This window comes from Odocoileus virginianus, chromosome 6, assembly GCF_023699985.2.
Source record: "Odocoileus virginianus isolate 20LAN1187 ecotype Illinois chromosome 6, Ovbor_1.2, whole genome shotgun sequence".
NCBI classification, from domain to species: domain Eukaryota; kingdom Metazoa; phylum Chordata; class Mammalia; order Artiodactyla; family Cervidae; genus Odocoileus; species Odocoileus virginianus.
The window spans coordinates 11,170,261-11,189,877 of record NC_069679.1 but is presented as its reverse complement, the minus strand read 5'-3'; the positions used below and the strand labels follow the sequence as shown (position 1 = coordinate 11,189,877).

The 19,617-nt window shown below is 35.3% G+C and overlaps 1 protein-coding gene across 14 annotated transcripts in view; it reads right to left on the bottom strand.

Moving 5' to 3' along the window:
• The window catches only part of LRRC49 (leucine rich repeat containing 49), a 153,218-nt gene that overhangs the window by 8,565 nt on the left and 125,036 nt on the right, over positions 1 to 19,617 (bottom strand). For all 14 annotated transcript variants that reach the window (XM_070468737.1, XM_070468738.1, XM_070468740.1 and 11 more), the window contains 4 exons: positions 18,022 to 18,259; positions 16,000 to 16,185; positions 12,860 to 12,969; positions 2,225 to 2,378 (listed from right to left, as the gene is read on the bottom strand). In XM_070468737.1, coding sequence (XP_070324838.1) covers positions 2,225 to 2,378; positions 12,860 to 12,969; positions 16,000 to 16,185; positions 18,022 to 18,259 — 688 coding nt within the window. The remainder of the gene's footprint in view (positions 1 to 2,224; positions 2,379 to 12,859; positions 12,970 to 15,999; positions 16,186 to 18,021; positions 18,260 to 19,617) is intronic.

Below are 19,617 nucleotides of genomic sequence, written 5' to 3'. Positions count from 1 at the left end.
CATGGTGTCGCAAAAAGTCAGACACAACTGGGTGACTGAACTGAACTGACAGTGTTTACTGTCATGGTAAATGGTATATTATTTTACATTTATTTTTGAATAAGTGACACAACCTATACTGGATTGTTGGTCGCTTTTCTCAGTGATTTCTAAAAGTTCTTGATAATTTAGGGAGATTAGTTGCAAATTATTTTTTTCAGTTTGTTTTCTGTCATTGCTTATTTTATCTCTCTGAAGATCTTACTGATGTCAGTGCTGTACATTAATCTTTCATGGTTTCTTATAGATATTTTACCCTTTCATTATAAACTTCAATATCTCTGACTCATTTGGAACTAATGCGAATATAAGTATAAAGTCTGAATCCAGCTTTTTCCCCCCCTTAATTCTGTAGTTATTTTCAAATCACTACTGGGATAATCCTTCTTGATTTGTTTGAGATTATTCTTTATCATATCATAAATTCTCTTTTTTATCTAGATGTACATTTGAATTTTCCACTCTATCCCACTAGACTATCTCTCCATAAACACCCTATCTTAACTGATAAGACCATAACATGTCTTAATTTATCTAGTAGTGCTAGTTTTCTCATCATTTTTCTTTTTCAGAGTTTTTATGGTTATTTGTTTATTTTTCCACAAGTACTGTGGGATCGATTCAATGAAAAATTTTTGGTCCCTTATTGGGATTGTATTAAATTTTAAATTACTTTAAGGAGTATGGTTTCTTTACACTGCTCTGTGGAAGACAATCAGCCATACGTATACATGTATCCCCTCTTTGTTTTGATTTCCTCTCCGTTTAGGTCACCACAGAGTACTGAGTAGATTTTCTCTGAGCTACACTCTCTTGACTTAGTGATTCACACTATCCCTGCATATGTCTGTCTCCTCCATTAGAATGTGAGATTCATGAGGACAATAACAGCAGCTTGTTACAGCCCAAGTATTACATGTGACAGGTGCTCAATACGTGATTTTTGAATGTAGGAAAGTATAACTATAAAGACAACTTCAAGTAACTCATTTCAAGTATTAAAGAGTTTTCATAAGGAAGATATTTGCTCTGTTTTCTACATAAGGCAACATTAGCATCACTAATTGAAAGTTATTAGGAGGCAGCTTAACATGGGTAAGAATTTCTGCACTGTTGGAGTTGTTCAGTGATACCCAACTACCTCATGAAGCAGTAATCTTTCATGTGCTTGAATTTAAAGCAGAATCTTTTCAAAACATCCTTCAGGATGCTATAAAAATATTGTTGCATTGAGTTAAGTGCTTTTCAAAGTATAATCCTTAGAGGCCTAGGGGTTCCAAAGAGATTCTTCAGGTCTGGGAATGAGGTAAGGAGAAAGGAAAAGAATAGAAGATCCAATCAAATAGAGCTCTGGACCCCATCTACAACAGGGGCAGCTCTGCTGTTTTGCTTTCTTTTGACATAATGAGTTTTCAGCTACAATATAGTTCGCATAAAGAATCTCACAACCATTATAAAACATTTGAAAAATATTTGGCCAATACACACTCACACACACCCCTTAAATCCCTCAAACACTCTTGCAGAATTTTAACATCTTATTTTTATTTAGATGACTTGTTTCTTCACCTTTCTCTGAGTTCCATCAAGGCACGCACTGCATGGTTCTCTTCTTTATAGTTCTGCAGTCCCCTAACACAGCATTCCTTCAAAAAACTTCTGAACACATACAGTAGTAAAGAATTGGTTCTAGCCTTTATGTCTAAAAGACTATAGTGGGAACAGAATAGGTTAAAATTATGTGACTAAGAACACAGAAGCTAATGCAGTAGGAGGACAAAATAGTGAATTAAAACATCAAGGACCTATGCAATGGTCCTTGGAGAAATGGAGGTTCTGCTGTGTCTTCTGCCAGTCTGGCACAGGCTAGGTAAGTACTCAGAGCAAGTCTACTCCAATTTTCTTAATTCAGAGAGATGTGAATCCTGGTCCTACTTTGGTCTAAACTTTTGGTACCTATTTCTTTTAAACATTTCTTTTCTGCTTAAATATATTGAACTAAGGGCTCTCCTTCTCCCGAATTCCTTGGTGCCTACTGCCCCCAGCTCTGGATATGAGGCTGACTAACATTCCAGAATTTAAAAAGGTTATCTTAAATGATTAGGAAAGAAACATATAACTCCCAAGTCTCAAGTCATTTGGAATTAATCCAGGCAATAAGTTCCAAAGATAATGGTAGTTTTACCTCTAGCTTTTCAGTATAAAAGTCTCTTGTGGTATAATTCAGTGTAGCACGATTTGTGTTTTCTCCCACAAGTCTCTTGCTATCATTATTTTCTTCACTGACAATACCAGGTTTTTTCCCTTTGGTTTCTAGAAGATACCGGAATTGCTTCTTCCTGTAGAAAGACCATAAAGAGACTCAGAGAGTTACTTATCCAACTGGTGAAAATGCCTTTTCTGTTGATTTTATAGGGTAGCATATGTTTTTTAGAATATCTGTTTTATAAGTTTGAGTTTTTACAGTCAATTCACTACTCCAATATCTCTACTAATTAAGTTATATAACTCAAATTCTTTTGCTTCACTATTAATCATCAACAAAGACATGTCTCAAGCATTTCTAAGATGAAATTATATTAAATTATATAAAAATTTAATAAAATAATTTTAATTTATATTTTATTATATTATAAATAAATATATTTACTTTTATTATATTATTACAATATATTTTATTATATATATGTAATATATATAATATATAATTATATTATATATATTATAAATATATAAATATATAATAAATGTTATAATTTATTATAATATATAAAAATAAAATAAATTATATTAAAAAATCAATATAAAACTTAAATAACACAGAACACACACACACAAAGCAATTAAACACATAGTAGACCAAACTTTCATAGTCTTTATATCCCATAAAATATGTTAGTTACACATCTTATAAATCACACAAATAGTTCATAATTTCATTATGTAGCTCAGTAGTATTATCCATAGCTAGAAATGGAATGGAATACTGGTTTAAGTTTAGGAAAAGCAGAACAAAAATACCTCTAGCTATCATCATATCAAGGGCAAGATCTCAGCAGGAGGTAAATAATGAAACAGGAAGCTGAGTTTGATCATGAAGAACATAGTGTTCATAGTATCACTTGCAGACCCACAAGCCTAGAATTCCAGAGGACAGCAACTTATCATTCATGAAGGTTGCTTTCCAGTTTCTACCACTTAGGGTGCCTCTCAGGGAAGTGGTGTAACTACTATGAACTGTGAACTGAAGACTGGGAGCAAAAAGGGAATATATATTTTAGAAAATGTCTTAATTTTCCAATTTAATAAGAGTATAACATAGCGATTTAAGAAATTATAAGGAGTGCATATTTTGAAAAGTATAAAGAAATAGAGCAAAATCATCCATAAATACATAGCATATAAATCTATATAAATCAGTAAATTGTTCACATTAGACATATTTCCTCATAGGCTTTCTCTGTGAATTTTTGTAAAAAGGTAAGATCATACTAACCATCCAGGTTTGTATACTGTTTTTGCATAATGCTATATAATAAGCATTTTCTGTGTTATTAAAATTAACATTTTAATAAATGAATAAAATTTAATTGTGATGTAGGTCAATTATATAATCAGTCTCATTTACTGAATATTTTGGTAGCATAATTTTCTCACTCATAAAGAAGAAAGTAATATAGATATTTATTTACATTTATTTCATTGATTTTTAATTATGAAAGCAATATACAAATTACCCATCACTTTCAGTAGTGTTTTCAAATAATCAGTTTTTCATTACACTTTCAATGTTATCATTTGCTTTATTTAATTTTCTTCAGGATTATTTTGCTATTGTTTTCCTAACTTCTTTAGATAAATGTTTAGCTCCTTCATTTTCAGTCTTTATTCTTTCCTAATTTACTCATTTCAATACATACATTGATTTTAAAATCTCACAATACTATTATTGTTGCTTTATATAGTCGATGTTTATTTAGTTTCATCTCAGAAATTTACTACTTTCTTTGCTCTTTAGTTCTCCTTGCATGTCAGAATTTCTATCTGGGATCAGGTTCTTTCTGCCTTAATTAGAGACTATCATTTCTTCTACTGCAGGAATACTGATGGGAAATGTCTTAAAATCCTTTTTTTAGAAACTAATACAATAATTTTAACAAAAAAATAATAACAAAAAGCCAGAACAAACCCAAAAAGATAATTCCAAGCACTATATACAAACATACAGTAAAAAGTAATCTTCTGCACTATGAAACCCTGCACTAGTTAAACCTCAGTTTAACTCCTAGAGACAATCATTTTTAAAAATTAATTTATTTATTTATTTTAATTTACAACATTGTATTGGTTTTGCCATACTCTGACTTGAATCCACCATGGGTGTACATGTGTTCCCCATCCTGAACCCCCCTCCCACCTTCCTCCCCATCCATCCCTCTGGGTCATCCCAGTGCACCAGCCCTGAGCATCCTGTATCATGCATCGAACCTGGACTGGCGATTCATTTCACATGTGATAATTTACATGTTTCAATGCCATTCTCCCATATTATCCCACCCTCGCCCTCTCCCACAGAATCCAAAAGACTGTTCAGTACATCTGTCTCTCTCTTGCTGTCTCGCATACAGGGTTATTGTTACCATCTTTCTAAATTCCATATATATATGTGTTAGTATACTGTATTGGTATTTTTCTTTCTGGCTTACTTCACTCTGTATAATAGGCTCCAGTTTCATCCACCTCATTAGAACTGATTCAAATGTATTCTTTTTAACGGCTGAGTAATATTCCATTGTGTATATGTATCACAGCTTGCTTATCCATTCATCTGCTGATGGACATCTAGGTTGCTTCCATGTCCTGGCTATTATAAACAGTGCTGCAATGAACACTGGGGTACATGTGTCTCTTTCAATTCTGGTTTCCTCACTGTGTATGCCCAGCAGCAGGATTGCTGGTCATATGGCAGTTCTAATTCCAGTTTTTTAAGGAATCTCCACACTGTTCTCCATAGTGGCTGTACTAGTTTGCATTCCCACCAACAGTGTAAGAGGGTTCCCTTTTCTCCACACCCTCTCCAGCATTTATTGCTTGTAGGCTTTTGGATAGCAGCCATTCTGACTTGCGTGTAATGGTACCTCATTGTGGTTTTGATTTGCATTTCTCTGATAATGAGTGATGTTGAGCATCTTTTCATGTGTTTGTTAGCCATCTGTATGTCTTCTTTGGAGAAATGTCTGTTTAGTTCTTTGGCCCACTTTTTGATGGGGTCTTTTATTTTCCTGGAATTGAGCTGCAGAAGTTGCTTGTATATTTTTGAGATTAATCCTTTGTCCGTTGCTTCATTTGCTATTATTTTCTCCCATTCTGAAGGCTGTCTATTCACCTTGCTTACAGTTTCCTTTGTTGTGCAGAAGCTTTTAATTTTAATTAGGTCCCATTTGTTTATTTTTGCTTTTATTTCCAATATTCTGGGAGGTGGGTCATAAGAGGATCCTGCTGTGGTTTATGTCAGAGAGTGTTTTGCCTATGTTTTCCTCTAGGAATTTTATAGTTTCTGGTCTTATATTTAGATCTTTAATCCACTTTGAGTTTATTTTTGTGTATAGTATTAGAAAGTGTTCTAGTTTCATTCTTTTACAAGTGGTTGACCAATTTTCCCAGCACCACTCGTTAAAGAGATTGTCCTTTCTCCATTGTATATTCTTGCCTCCTTTGTCAAAGATAAGGTGTTCATAGCTGTGTGGATTTATCTCTGGGCTTTTAATTTTGTTCCATTGATCTATATTTCTGTCTTTGTGCCAGTACCATACTCTCTTGATGACTGTGGCTTTGTAGTAAAGACTGAAGTCAGGCAGGTTGATTCCTCCAGTTCCATTCTTCTTTCTCAAGATTGCTTTGGCTATTCGAGGGTTTTTGTATTTCCATAGAAACTGTGAAATTATTTGTTCTAGTTCTGTAAAAAATACCGTTGGTAGCTTGGTAGGGATTGCACTGAATCTACAGATTGCTTTGGGTAGTATACTCATTTTCACTATATTGATTCTTCTGATCCATGAACACAGTATATTTCTCCATCTATTTGTGACCTCTTTGATTTCTTTCATCAGTGTGTTATAGTGTTCTATATATAGGTCTTTTGTTTCTTTAGGTATTCTTAGGTATTCCTAAGTATTTTATTCTTTTCGTTGCAATGGTGAATGGAATTGTTCCTTAATTTCTCTTTCTGTTTTCTCATTGTTACTGTATAGGAATGCAAGGGATTTCTGTGTGTTAATTTTATATCCTGCAACTTTACTATATTTGTTGATTAGCTCTAGTAATTTTCTGGTAGAGTCTTTAGGGTTTTCTATGTAGAGGATCATGTCATCTGCAAACAGTGAGTTTTGCTTCTTCTTTTCCAATCTGGATTCCTTTTATTTCTTTTTCTGCTCTGATTGCTGTGGCCAAAACTTCCAAAACTATATTGAATAGTACTGGTGAGAGTGGGCACCCTTGTCTTGTTCCTGACTTTAGGGGAAATGCTTTCAATTTTTCACCAGTGAGGATAATGTTTGCTGACGGTCTGTCATATATAGCTTTTATTATGTTGAGGTATGTTCCTTCTATTCCTGCTTTCTGGAGGGTTTTTATCATAAATGGATGTTGAATATATCAATCATAAATATATATGCACCCAACATAGGAACACCACAATATATAAGACAAATGCTAACAAGTATGAAAGGGGAAATTAACAATAACACAATAATAGTGGGAGACTTTAATACTCCACCACTTTAATAATCCACCTATGGATAGATCAACAGAAAATTAACAAGGAAACACAAATTTTAAATGATACAATAGACCAGTTAGACCTAATTGATATCTATAGGACATTTCACTCCAAAACAATGAATTTCACCTTTTACTCAAGCGTGCATGGAACCTTCTCCAGGATAGATCACATCCTGGGCCATAAATCTAGCCTTGGTAAACTCAGAAAAATTGAAATCATTCCAAGCATCTTTTCTGGCCACAATGCAGTAAGATTACATGTCAATTACAGAAGAAAAACTATTAAAAATTCCAACATATGGAGGCTGAACAACACACTGCTGAATAACCAACAAATCACAGAAGAAATCAAAAAAGAAATCAAAATATGCATAGAAATGAATGAAAATGAAAACACAACAACCCAAAACCTATGGGACACTGTAAAAGCAGTGCTAAGGGGGAGGTTCATCACAATACAGGCATACCTCAAGAAACAAGAAAAAAGTTAATTAGATAACCTAACTATATACCTAAAGCAACTTGAAAAAGAAGCAAAAGAGACCATAGCAAAAATCAACAAAACCAAAAGCTGGTTCTTTGAGAAGGTAAATAAAATTGACAAACCATTAGCCAGACTCATCAAGAAACAAAGGGAGAAAAATCAAATCAACAAAATTAGAAATGAAAATAGAGAGATCACAACAGACAACACAGAAATACAAAGGATCATAAGAGACTATTATCAGCAACTATATGCAAATAAAATAGACAACTTGGAAGAAATGGACAAATTCTTAGAAAAGTATAACTTCCAAAACTGAACCAGGAAAAAATAGAAAATCTCAACAGACCCATCATAAGCACAGAAATTGAAACTGTAATCAGAAATCTTCCAACAAACAAAAGCCCAGGACCAGATGGCTTCACAGCTGAATTCTACCAAAAATTTAGGGAAGAACTAACACCTATCCTACTCAAACTCTTCAGAAAATTGCAGAGGAAGGTAAACTTCCAAACTCATTCTATGAGGACACCATCACCTAAATACCAAAACCTGAAAAAGACACCACAAAAAAATAAAACTATAGGCCAATATCACTGATGAACATAGATGCAAAAATCCTTAACAAAATTCTAGCAAACAGAATCCAAAAACATATTAAAAAGATCATACATCATGACCAAGTGGGCTTTATCCCAGGGATGCAAGGATTCTTCAATATCCACCAATCAATGTAATACACCACATTAACAAATTGAAAAATAAAAACCGTATGATTATCTCAATAGATGCAGAGACAATCATTTTTAGAAAATCAAATATTTAAAATTACACAAGGAAATCTCTGAAGTGTATGTTCTGTTTCTCATAAATTGCAGCATACTATACAATTGTTCTATATCTTGTATTTTTAGTTTCTAAGACATCTTAAAGATTATTTCATATCAGAACCTCTAATAATTTTGATAGCTGCAAGTAATTGGTCCTTTATTAATGGACACGTAGCTGGTTTTAGAAAAGGCAGAGGAACCAGAGATCAAATTGCCAACATCCGTTGGATCATTGAAAAAGCAAGAGAGTTCCAGGAAAACATCTATTTCTGCTTTATTGACTATGCCAAAGCCTTTGACTATGTGGATCACAATAAACCGTGGAAAATTCTGAAAGAGTTGGGCATACCAGACCACCTGACCTGCCTCTTGAGAAACCTGTATGCAGGTCAAGAAACAACAGTTAGAACTGGACATGGAACAACAGACTGGTTCCAAATCAGGAAAGGAGTATGTCAAAGCTGTATATTGTCACTCTGCTTGTTTAACTTATATGCAGAGCACATCATGAGAAATGCTGGACTGGATGAAGCACAAACTGGAATCAAGATTGCCAGGAGAAATATCAATAACTTCAGATATGCAGATGACACCACCCTTATGGCAGAAAACAAAGAAGAACAAAAGAGCCTCTTGATGAAAGTGAAAGAGGAGAGTGAAAAAGTTGGCTTTAAACTCAACATTCAGAAAACTAAGATCATGGCCTCTGGTCCCATCACTTCATGGCAAATAGGTGGGGAAACAGTGGCTGACTTTATTTTTGGGGGCTCCAAAATCACTGCAGATGGTGATTGCAGCCATGAAATTAAAAGACACTTACTCCTTGGAAGGAAAGGACCACCCTAGACAGCATATTAAAAAGCAGAGACATTACTTTGCCAACAAAGGTCTGTCTAGTCAAGGCTACGGTTTTTCCAATAGTCATATATGGATGTGAGAGTTGGACTATAAAGAAAGCTGAGTGCCTAAAAATTGATGCTTTTGAAGTGTGGTGTTGGAAAAGACTCTTGAGAGTCCCTTGGACTGCAAGGAGATCCAACCAGTCCATCTTAAAGGAGATTAGTTCTGAGTATTCATTGGAAGGACTAATGTTGAAGCTGAAACTCCAATACTTCGGCCACCTGATGCGAAGAGCTGACTCATCTGAAAAGACGCTGATACTGGGAAAGAATGAGGGCAGGAGGAGAAGGGGATGACAGCGGATGAGATGGTTGGATGGCATCACCGACTCAACGGACATGGGTTTGGGTGGAATCCGGAAGTTGGTGATGGACAGGGAGGCCTGGCATGCTGCAGTTCATGGGGTTGCAAAGAGTTTGACATGGCTGAGTGACTGAACTGAACTGAGTTTTCATATTTTTGTTATTTAATATTATAAACACTGTAATGAAAATCCGTGGATACCTATGTTTGTGCTGTCTATAACTTTGAGGTCAAATAACTTTTTTAAAGTTTAAAGGCACTTGTATCTTATTTTCTGAGAATTTGCTTCTCTTGTTTCTTTGCTTTTCCAACTGCAATAGGACAGGTTTTTGTCTCATTCTTTTTTAATTTTATGATATTATGATTACAGAAAGTTACATGCATGAATATGCTTTTTGAGGTATATGAAAATTTTCTTTGAGTTTAAATATATGTTCAATTTTTTAATGTTTCTCATAGGTATTTAAAAAGGCTTTTCCCCCCCCTGAATTTGGAATAAGTTTCTGGAAATACAATTCTAAATACATTTATTTGGTACAGTACTGTACCAAATACAAATCCTCAGTATTCTTTTTTAATTGTGTTTGTTTGATCAAATGATCAAATAGGTTAATATTTACCACAATAATGTGAATTTTTAAATGTATACTTATATTTGCTAACATATTTAGAAGCTGTGATCTTGGTTGCATTAAGTTTCATAATTATTATCTTTTTTGGTTGATTTTAAGTTTTTGATATCATCAAAATGACAGGCTGGATGAGTTACAAGCTGGAATCAAGATAGGTGGGAGAAACAGCAACAATCTCAGTTATTTGGATGATACCACTCTAATGCTCTAATGGCAGAAAGAGAAGAGGAACTAAAGAACCTCTTGATGAGGGTGAAGGAGAAGAGTGAAAAAATCCAGCTTAAAACTAAATATTAAAAATACTAAGATCATGCTATCTGACCCCATTACTTCATGGCAAATAGAAAGGGAAAAGGCAGAAGCAGTGACAGATTTCCTCTTATTGGTTCTAAAATCACTGTGGATGGTGACTGCAGCCATGAAATCAGAAGACTATTGCTTCTTGGCAGGAGAGCTATGACAAACTTAGCGTGTTGAAAAGCAGACATCATTCTGCCAACAAAGGTCCATGTAGTCAAGGCTATGGTCTTCCCAATGGTTACATGTGGTTGAGAGAGCTGGACCATAAAGAAGGCAGAGCGCCAAGAATTGATGCCTTTGAACTGTGGTGCTGGGGAAGACTTCTGAGAATTGCTTGGACAGCCAAGAGATCAAACCAGTCAATCTTAAAGGAAATCAAGCCTGAATACTCATTGGAAGGACTGATGCTGAAGCTGAAGCTCCAGCATTTTGGTCACTGATGTGAACAGCTGAATCATTGGGAAAGTCCCTGATGCTGGGAAAGATTGAGGGCAGAAAGAGAAAACGGTGTCAGAGGATGAGATGGCTGGATGACATCACCAATGCAATGGACATGAACTTGGGCAATCTCTGGGAGATGGTAAGGGACAGGGAAGTCTGGCATGCTGTGGTCCATGGGGTTGCCAAGTTGGAAACGACTGGACAACTTGAACAACAACATCATCAATTCTATCACCACTAGTATTAATATTCCCATATTTATTTATTGTTATTTGCCTGTTACATATTTTCCATCCCTTTATTTTCAACCTTTATATATTGCTTTAGGAGTATCTCTCAAAAACAAAATGAAATTCAGTTTTTAACCCAAGCTGAGAGCTATTATCAATTAATAGAATTTCATTCATGAATATTTGTGATAACTGACATGTTCATTTTTTTCTTCCCTTCTGCTTTTTTGGTTGATCAGTGGTTTCTTAATGATTTAGAAATTGTACATCTTATATTCTTTTCTAATGGTAGCCCTTGAAATTTGAAAACACATAGATAAACATGTACTTTTCTATTTCTCCCAAACAAGGAAAGAAACTTGGCAAACTTCAACATCCTTTCTCTGAGGATATTCTGGGATTATTATTTTCAGGTTGTTAAAGTTTTTTACATTATGTGCTGTGCTTAGTCGCTCAGTCACGTCCAGCAATTTGCGACCCCATGGACTGTCGCCCGTCAGGCTCCTCTGTCCATGGGGATTCTCCAGCAAGAATGCTGGAGGGGGTTACCATGCTCTCCTCCAGGGGATCTTCTCAACCCAGGGATCAAACCCAGGTCTACCTGCAGTGTGGGCAGATTCTTTAGTAACTGAGCCACCAGGGAAGCCCACTTTTTAATGAATCTTTCAACAACATCATTTCTTTAATTCAATGCTTCCTATTTCTTACATTTACTGTTCATCTTGTAACAGCACCTTGCTCAGTAGTTTTTTTCAGAATGTTCTGTGGGCTTTTTATGAGATTTCAGTTCTGCCAATCAGATACACATGGGTAAGCTCTGAAATCAGAACTGAACTAAGTGGGAAAGCAAGCACACCAGATACACATTTTATTGGTATGAATTACAGTAGAGCCAAGTTTTGAGGAGAGGAATGGGGAACTTCCTGACCCCTATGTGAAAAGTGGAGGCCATGGTTCGGACAAGTATCCTGACCTCCCCAGCTCCCAGACTGCAGCAGAGATGGCAGTGTCCTTGGTGGACTGGTTCTGGGATCCCCTCCAGGCTCAGCCTGGAGACTGCTTCCCTATCCCTTTCAGTGATTTTGTAGATAACTGATTTCTTGTATATCAATTGTTTTCTCCTGACTCCAGTCAGGGGGAATTATCCATAAGTGAGTCACGACTGACACACCATCTTTGACTTTTCTCCTATTCATACCGCGCCCTGTCAGTCAGTGTTTTCTGCCAGGTACACTTCTATGTATTTTTCAAATTATCTTCTCTATCCTTCCTTAGTGCAGACCCTTATAACTTCTCTCCTGGAATACAGACTAGCCTGTTGAGTGGTCTCCATCCCCTCCTTCTCCGTCCTTTCAAATGGCAGTCGCTCGAGAACATGACTCTAATCACCTGATTGTTGTGCTCAACTACAAAGCACAGTATTCATTTTGTTTTTCTGGGCTCTTCAAAAGCAGATCACAACCAATCTTTCTACTTCCACTATCACAACTCACAATCATCCTATGCTCTAATTATTCTGAATTATTTACAATTCCCTGTGCCTTTGCAGATCTCCTTCCCTCATACCCTGTATCTTAAAAAATTCTTATTCATTCCTGACAAGCTAGAAAAATCTTAACTCCTTTGTGATGCCTTCCCCAATGTTCTTCCAAAGCGTGGTCTCTCCTACACTCTTAGAACATCTGAAATGTCTTAACTTATTAGCTTATAAAGTAATACTTTATTAGCTTATAAGCCACAAAAAAGCAAGAACTTTATCATATTCATCTTTATAGCTCCAACACTTTGGAGAAGGCCAGACAAAAACAAATTTAGGATGTCTGTGGAACAAATGAATAGCACAATTAAGAAGTGTGTGTAATGTATTACTTTGTCTGGTGCAACAATACTTCTATAAAAACTATAGAAATTAAAGTTTACCTGGCATCACCCAGTATTGAAATCAGTCGGTACTGGGGTAATTCAGAAGATGCTACATGTGCTAGGATTCCAAACAGCCTCTCAGCCATTATCATATCATTTTGCGTCACCTGAAGAGACAAATAGGAAAGGGGTAAAAAATGACATTGCCTCTTAACTTGATACAACTAACATAATCTCATAGAAATGTCCAGATTAGATATTTTCTTGTAGGGACTTCCCTGGTGGTTCAATGGTTGAGAGTCCAGTACAGGGGATGCAGTTTGAGTCTTGGGTGGGGAACTAAGACCTCACATGCTGCAGGGGAACAAAGCCTGCAGACTCTGCAACTACAGAGCCACGCACTGCAAGGAAGACCCCACATGTTGCAATTAAGACTTCATGCAGCAGCCAAAAATAAATTAATTAATTAAAAATTTTCTTTTCAGGGAAAATACATTCTCCTGGGCTGTAAGAGGAGAGTGAGTTCTGACTGATATTTCTCTTTTTTCCCTGAGCTTGATTAGAATGTAGATTTACAAATGTGGCTTATAGTGATGGAAAAGGGCTGGGAGGTGAGGTGTTAGCTCTGACTTAGAAGCCATGGTTCCTGAGGATTATACTTGAGACACCTTAAATTCTTAATGAATTTTTTTTCTTCTTCAAAAATCCCAAAGCTTGTTTGAGTAGAATGATTTAAGGGGGAAAATCTCAAGTGTCAATGGAATAGACTAACTTTAATAATGTGTTAAAGGCAAGTCAATGTGTTGTTAATACCTTGTTCCTGAAAGGATAATTTCATTCCTTTGTGAGGGAATGAACATTGGATTAGGAACAGCACTCCTGCTCATTCTGAAGTTACATCCACCTTTCTCCCCACAAGGAATAATTTGTCACAGATATATTCCCCATGTGGGCTCGTTCCTGTGTTAACCAAGAAACTACTAAAGGCTAAAAGCAAGACTTGCATTAATATCTGGGCATGTTTTAAATATAAAATTAGGTTTCTTGCATTTTACATACTATTTCTTTGTCAATACAATTCAGTGGTTCCCAGTTAGGGGCCACTTTGGCCCCTAGGGAATAGTTGCAAGTGTCTGGAGATATTTTTGGTTTATTGCAACTGGTGGAGAGATGCTACTAGCATCTAATGAGTCAAAGCCAGGGATGCTGTTAAATGTCCTACAGTGTATGGGACAGTCCCCATAACAAAGAATTACCTGGTCCAAAATGTCAATAGAGCTGAGGTTGAGAGACCCTGGTACATTTTGGATCTTTAAAAACCTTATTCTTAACACTTGCTATAATAACCTACACAGGAATTTTCTGGAAAATAACCTATAATTCACAAGCGACTTATACATATGAATCACTGCAGACTGACTCTCCCTTCCTTCCCTAGACTTCAGTAGTTAATGAGGCTGCAGCTCCCTGGAATCACTCCATCAGCTGACAACTAACTTGTTTGGTCTAACATAGTCACCTAGTGGCCAGTGCAGGCCACTACTCCATCTCTTCCTCTTGATGCTCACATTGCTCACTCTCTCTCATACAAAGAAAAGCAGAAATAGAGTATAACATTATCACATACTGTCAAGGATAAGATAAGCAGTTTTATTCTAGGTCTTTTATTAAAAGGTCAAATATCCCTGGGCATTGACACTTTCAGAACTTTAAATCAGAGTACATTACATTGGTTCTTTCTCATTCTTCTCTACTTTATATAATTATACTATTACTTCCTATTTTTAGGTTTTATAATAACTATTATGTCTCCAGTAGTGACCCACATTTGGGTAAATACAGTATTTAGGGTTAATCAAGATAATGGTTTGGCCATTAATGAGGGAGAATTCCTCACCTATAGCTAAAATAACTATTCTACAGTCCAGGCTAGCTTTGGAAACTTTTGGAACTAATTATTAGATCTGACCAGTGACTTACAACCTCTCTGGGGAAGTACCAAGAGGGTACATAAAACTGAAATAAATCTCTTGAGAACTAGTTGGAGAAATTAATAGTCATCTGAAGGTTCCAAGCTTGCCCTACATCTTCAACAGATACTGATACTGGGGTCATGGACCTACCATAGCTGATGCAAATTTCACATGGCTCTTATACGCTGACCCAGAGACCTCCAGTCTACTGGTGGTATGCTGGAGTTCTCAAGTTTTAGGCCAGAGTTACTTATGGTGTATCAGCTGCAGGGAACTACAGTTGCTATAACCACCTTGCTAGCAAAGTTGATTATAGCTCATCTTACAATAAGGAGGTCTGAATTTTAAGAGATAATCACACTAATACTAGTAGCATATTAAAAGATTTTTTCCTTTGGAGGATTATCTAAACTCAGTTCTGGAATTCCACAGTAGAAGAAACATAGTTTCTCTCTCTTCTTCCAAAGTAATATTTAAAGAGAACATGATCTTTGGATAGCTGGGGGATTACCCTTGTGACAAGCTTAGCAGAATCAATCTGAAAAATAACTCTTTGCTAATAATTTTCCAGTTATTCAGGCTCCAGACCTGAATTATACACTGTAGATATGTCCAAGCAGCTGTTACAAATTATTAATAAAGCAATCTAGACTTTTACTTATGGTTGTTTTATTTCCTTTTTCATTCATGTTCACTTTTTCTTCTTTTAACTTTCCTCCTTGCTTATTTCTCCCTCTTATCTCTTCTTTTTAAAATCACTCTTCTTTCCCCATGTACATTTTTTTGCATGTTATTCTTCCCTGCCCCTATCACAACCTTTATTAAATGACATTTAGTATCACTTCCCCAGGCCCTTTTGCATGTCAGTATGTAAAACACTCTGAAAAACACAAAGATCACCTTACTTACGGAAGTGTTCTTTTTCTTTTCATTTTAAACTGTTATCCTATCATTCCTTCTCAGAATACTTAAAAACAAGAGAAAAAGTGTTTACTGTTCACCATGATTGGTTACTAATTTATTCACAAAATTTGCCTAGTATATTAGAAATTTTTAGACAAATATTTTTAGCTTTTCAACATTTTAAATATCAGGATTTTTTTTAAAAAATTATTTCTAAAAAGTTCAATCATGATTTTACACATAAATTCCTGGATATTTTTATGATTATTTCCCTTTAAAAGGAACACTTTAATTCTACGGTTTACTTAGTGTTTAGCTTACCTCTGTTCCATTTATTTTCTGCATATTAAAATGGCTCAGCCTAAACAGGACATAATATTTCCAGAGTGTAAAACTGACAACTGGATTTCCTTGAGGATCAATTGTCAACTGGTCAACTCGACGGAGCTGTGCTAGTGCATTAAATTGCTGCAGCATTACAAGATTTGTTTCCTTGAATTTAAGGTGCTACAATAATAAACAAAAAAAGGGGTGAATATTGAGTCTAACCATCTTAAAATGTTACCATTAAAGCTTCACTATCATTCCCCAAATAAGTCTAAACTTTATGGTTAGCTAATATGTTTTCATTAAACCAACTGAATGCATTAAACTTACATACCTTTAATCTACCTAATACAAAATTATTGATAGAATATATTAAGCCACCCAATATTGAACTTGAAGTGATTTCCATTCTGCAAAGGACATCCACCTATCTATTAACTATGTTTCTAAAAAATTATATAAATATACAGTAATTCAGACTCTTCTAGATATTACAATGATTTTATATGCTTTACATGGAGATTAAATCTACAAAGGAAAAACCAAAAGTAAAATTTTCAAAACATTACAAATACAGGGCTCACTACTTCTGAGAAGAACTAGTTAACCATTATTACTTTCATCTTGCTAATTACTATGTAGGCTACTTAAACTGGCTATCAGAAAACAAAATATTAACATTGAAATGCTAATAGAAATGTTCTGTTTGTGAATTTGGATGATCTTTTCTAAACACACTGTCTCCACTTCTATCCTTTTTATTAGAGAGGAGAATATAACAAAACAACAAAATACATTATAAAAGGGTTGGTGATGAGGAAACCAGATCTGAAAGAGACACATGTACTCCAGTGTTCATCACAGCACTGTTTACAATAGCCAGGACATGGAAGCAACCTAGGTGTCTATTGGCAGATGAATGGATAAGAAAACTGTGGTACATATACACAATGGAATATTACCCAGCTATTAAAAAGAATACATTTGAATCAGTTCTAATGGGGTGGATGGAACCGGAGTCTATTATACAGAGTGAAGTAAGTCAGAAAGTAAAACACCAATATGGTATATTAATGCATATATATGGAATTTAGAAAGATGGTAACAATGACCTTGTATGTGAGATAGCAAAAGAGACACAGATGTAAAGAACAGACTTTTGGACTCTGGGAAAAGGTAAGGGTGGGATGATTTGAAAGAATAGTATTGAAACATGTATATTAGCATATAAAATAGATCACCAGTCCAGGTTTGATGCATGAGACAGGGCGCTCAGGACTGGTGCACTGGGATGACCCTGAGGGATGGGATGGGGAGGGAGGTGGGAAGGGGGTTCAGGATGGAGAACACATGTACACCCATGGATGATTCATGTCAAGTATGGCAAAAATCACTAGAATATTGTAAAGTAATTAGCCTCCAATTAAAATAAATAAATTTTTTAAAAAAGGGTTGGTGAGGGAAATCACTAGCTAATTGAGAAAAACACAATGATAACAAAAACTCAAGAGAGAACTCAGAAATCACAGCTTTCACAAATTCATACTAATAATTAATATAATAATACCATAACTGGGAAAGGCTAATTTCTCAAAGTAACTTTAATGAGCTATTAAAATGATTTTAAATGTTGTTAGCGGACTACTATAAAAATTATATGTGAGTATACTTGTCCTGTTAATACCAGGTATAGTAAATGAATATATAATAAAGAGTTAAGTGAGGTCCTGTTGAAAGTTTCCCAAAGTAGAAGCATGTCACTTGAATAAAATTACATTGGTCCTTCATACTCCATAAGGAAGCATTTTCTAGAGAGAAAATTTCCAATATTAACAGAAGACTGGGAGGCCATTTATGAATACTAATTTAAATCTCAGATTCAGAAATTCAACACAAGAACTTAGTCTCCCTGACAGACAGAAATTGCATAAATAAAAGTTAAAATAGGTCTTTGGCCTGAATATACAAGTCATGACTGAGAAGAATTCAAATATACAACAAAAAGGAAATGTTTACCAGAGAATTAGGAAACTTAATCTTCAATTTGGGAAGCACTTGGACGATTTCATCAAATTCTATGAAAGTGAAGGACACTGTTGTCACCATTCCTGCTGTTTGCACACTCCAGTTCCGATCCAGACATTCCAGTGCTCCTGAGCCATACAGGGAAAGCGTGTCTCCATCCACTTCAACAAGGTGTGTGTCTGTGACAGATAGACCCTGTAATGCACTGGTGAGTCCTGAGTCCAGAGACCTGGGAAACCCATCATATAATCTTAATGAAAGTTTTATCAGGCAAAGTAAATAACAGATTATAAAGATCTGTTGGAAAAGGTATTTGAAATTTTATATCCATTTCTTTTTATTTCAATAATTACACCCAGAGCACCAAAGACTAATTTTCAATAGTACATCTGCAAGCTTTATATTCTTCTATAGTCATACAGTTTAATTTAAAAAGAGGAACATGTGAACAAAAAATTACTACTTTTAAACCCAAATTATTTATACTGATGAAAGATAATTGATATTCTATTTAGCTTTAAAACAATACATTTAAGATAACCAAGAAGGACCTACTGTACACACAGCACATGGAATTCTGCTCAGTGTTACGTGGCAGCCTGGATGGGATGGGAGCTTGGGAGAGAATGGATACATGTATATGTATGGCTGAGTCCCTTCACTGCTCACCTGAAACTATCACATTGTTAACTGGCTATACAAAATAAAATACAATAAAAATAAATACAAAATAAAATACAATACAAAATAAAAAGGTTTTAAAAAAAGAAAAAAATAAAACAATCCATTTAACATAGCATAGATACTTCTGCATGTCAAAACAAGTAAGTTTTCCTAGTCTGGAAAGTATTCCACTGTCTGACTGAAAAAAACTGCATTTTACAGAATAATATTTCTATAGTAAGAACAATGTAATATAAAACTATGTTTGCAAAATACTTTGGAATTCACATAATAACTGCTAACAACACTTTCTCTCTCAGAAGCTGGACTAAGGGGTTACTTTGACTCCACCTTTTTAAATATTTCAATGTTGTTTGAAAATATGGAAGTGTATATATATATATATATATATATATATATATATTACAGCTATAGGCAGCAAAATCAACAAAGACTTCCTCCCCGTATTGAAATAAGAAATGATAAAAAAAATCCACTACATACACATACAAAATCACTTCACATACTCTACTGACTATGATAACTGTTAATATTTTCAAAGTTAGAGCCACACTTCTGTAAAAGGTTACCTAAATGAATGCTCTTGAAGAAAAGAAATAGTTTCAGTTCAGTCGCTCAGTTGTGTATGACTCTTTGCGACCCTGTGGACTGCAGCATGCCAGGCTTTCCTGTCCATCACCAACTTCCAGAGCTTGCTCAAACTCAAGTCCATCGAGTTGGTGATGCCATCCAACCATCTCATCCTCTATTGTCCCCTTCTCCTGCCTTCAATCTTTCCCAGCATCAGGGTCTTTTCCAATGAGTCAGTTCTTCGCATCAGGTGGCCAAAGTATTGGAGTTTCAGCTTCAGCATCAGTCCTTCCAATGAACACCAAGGACTGATCTCCTTTAGGATGGACTGGT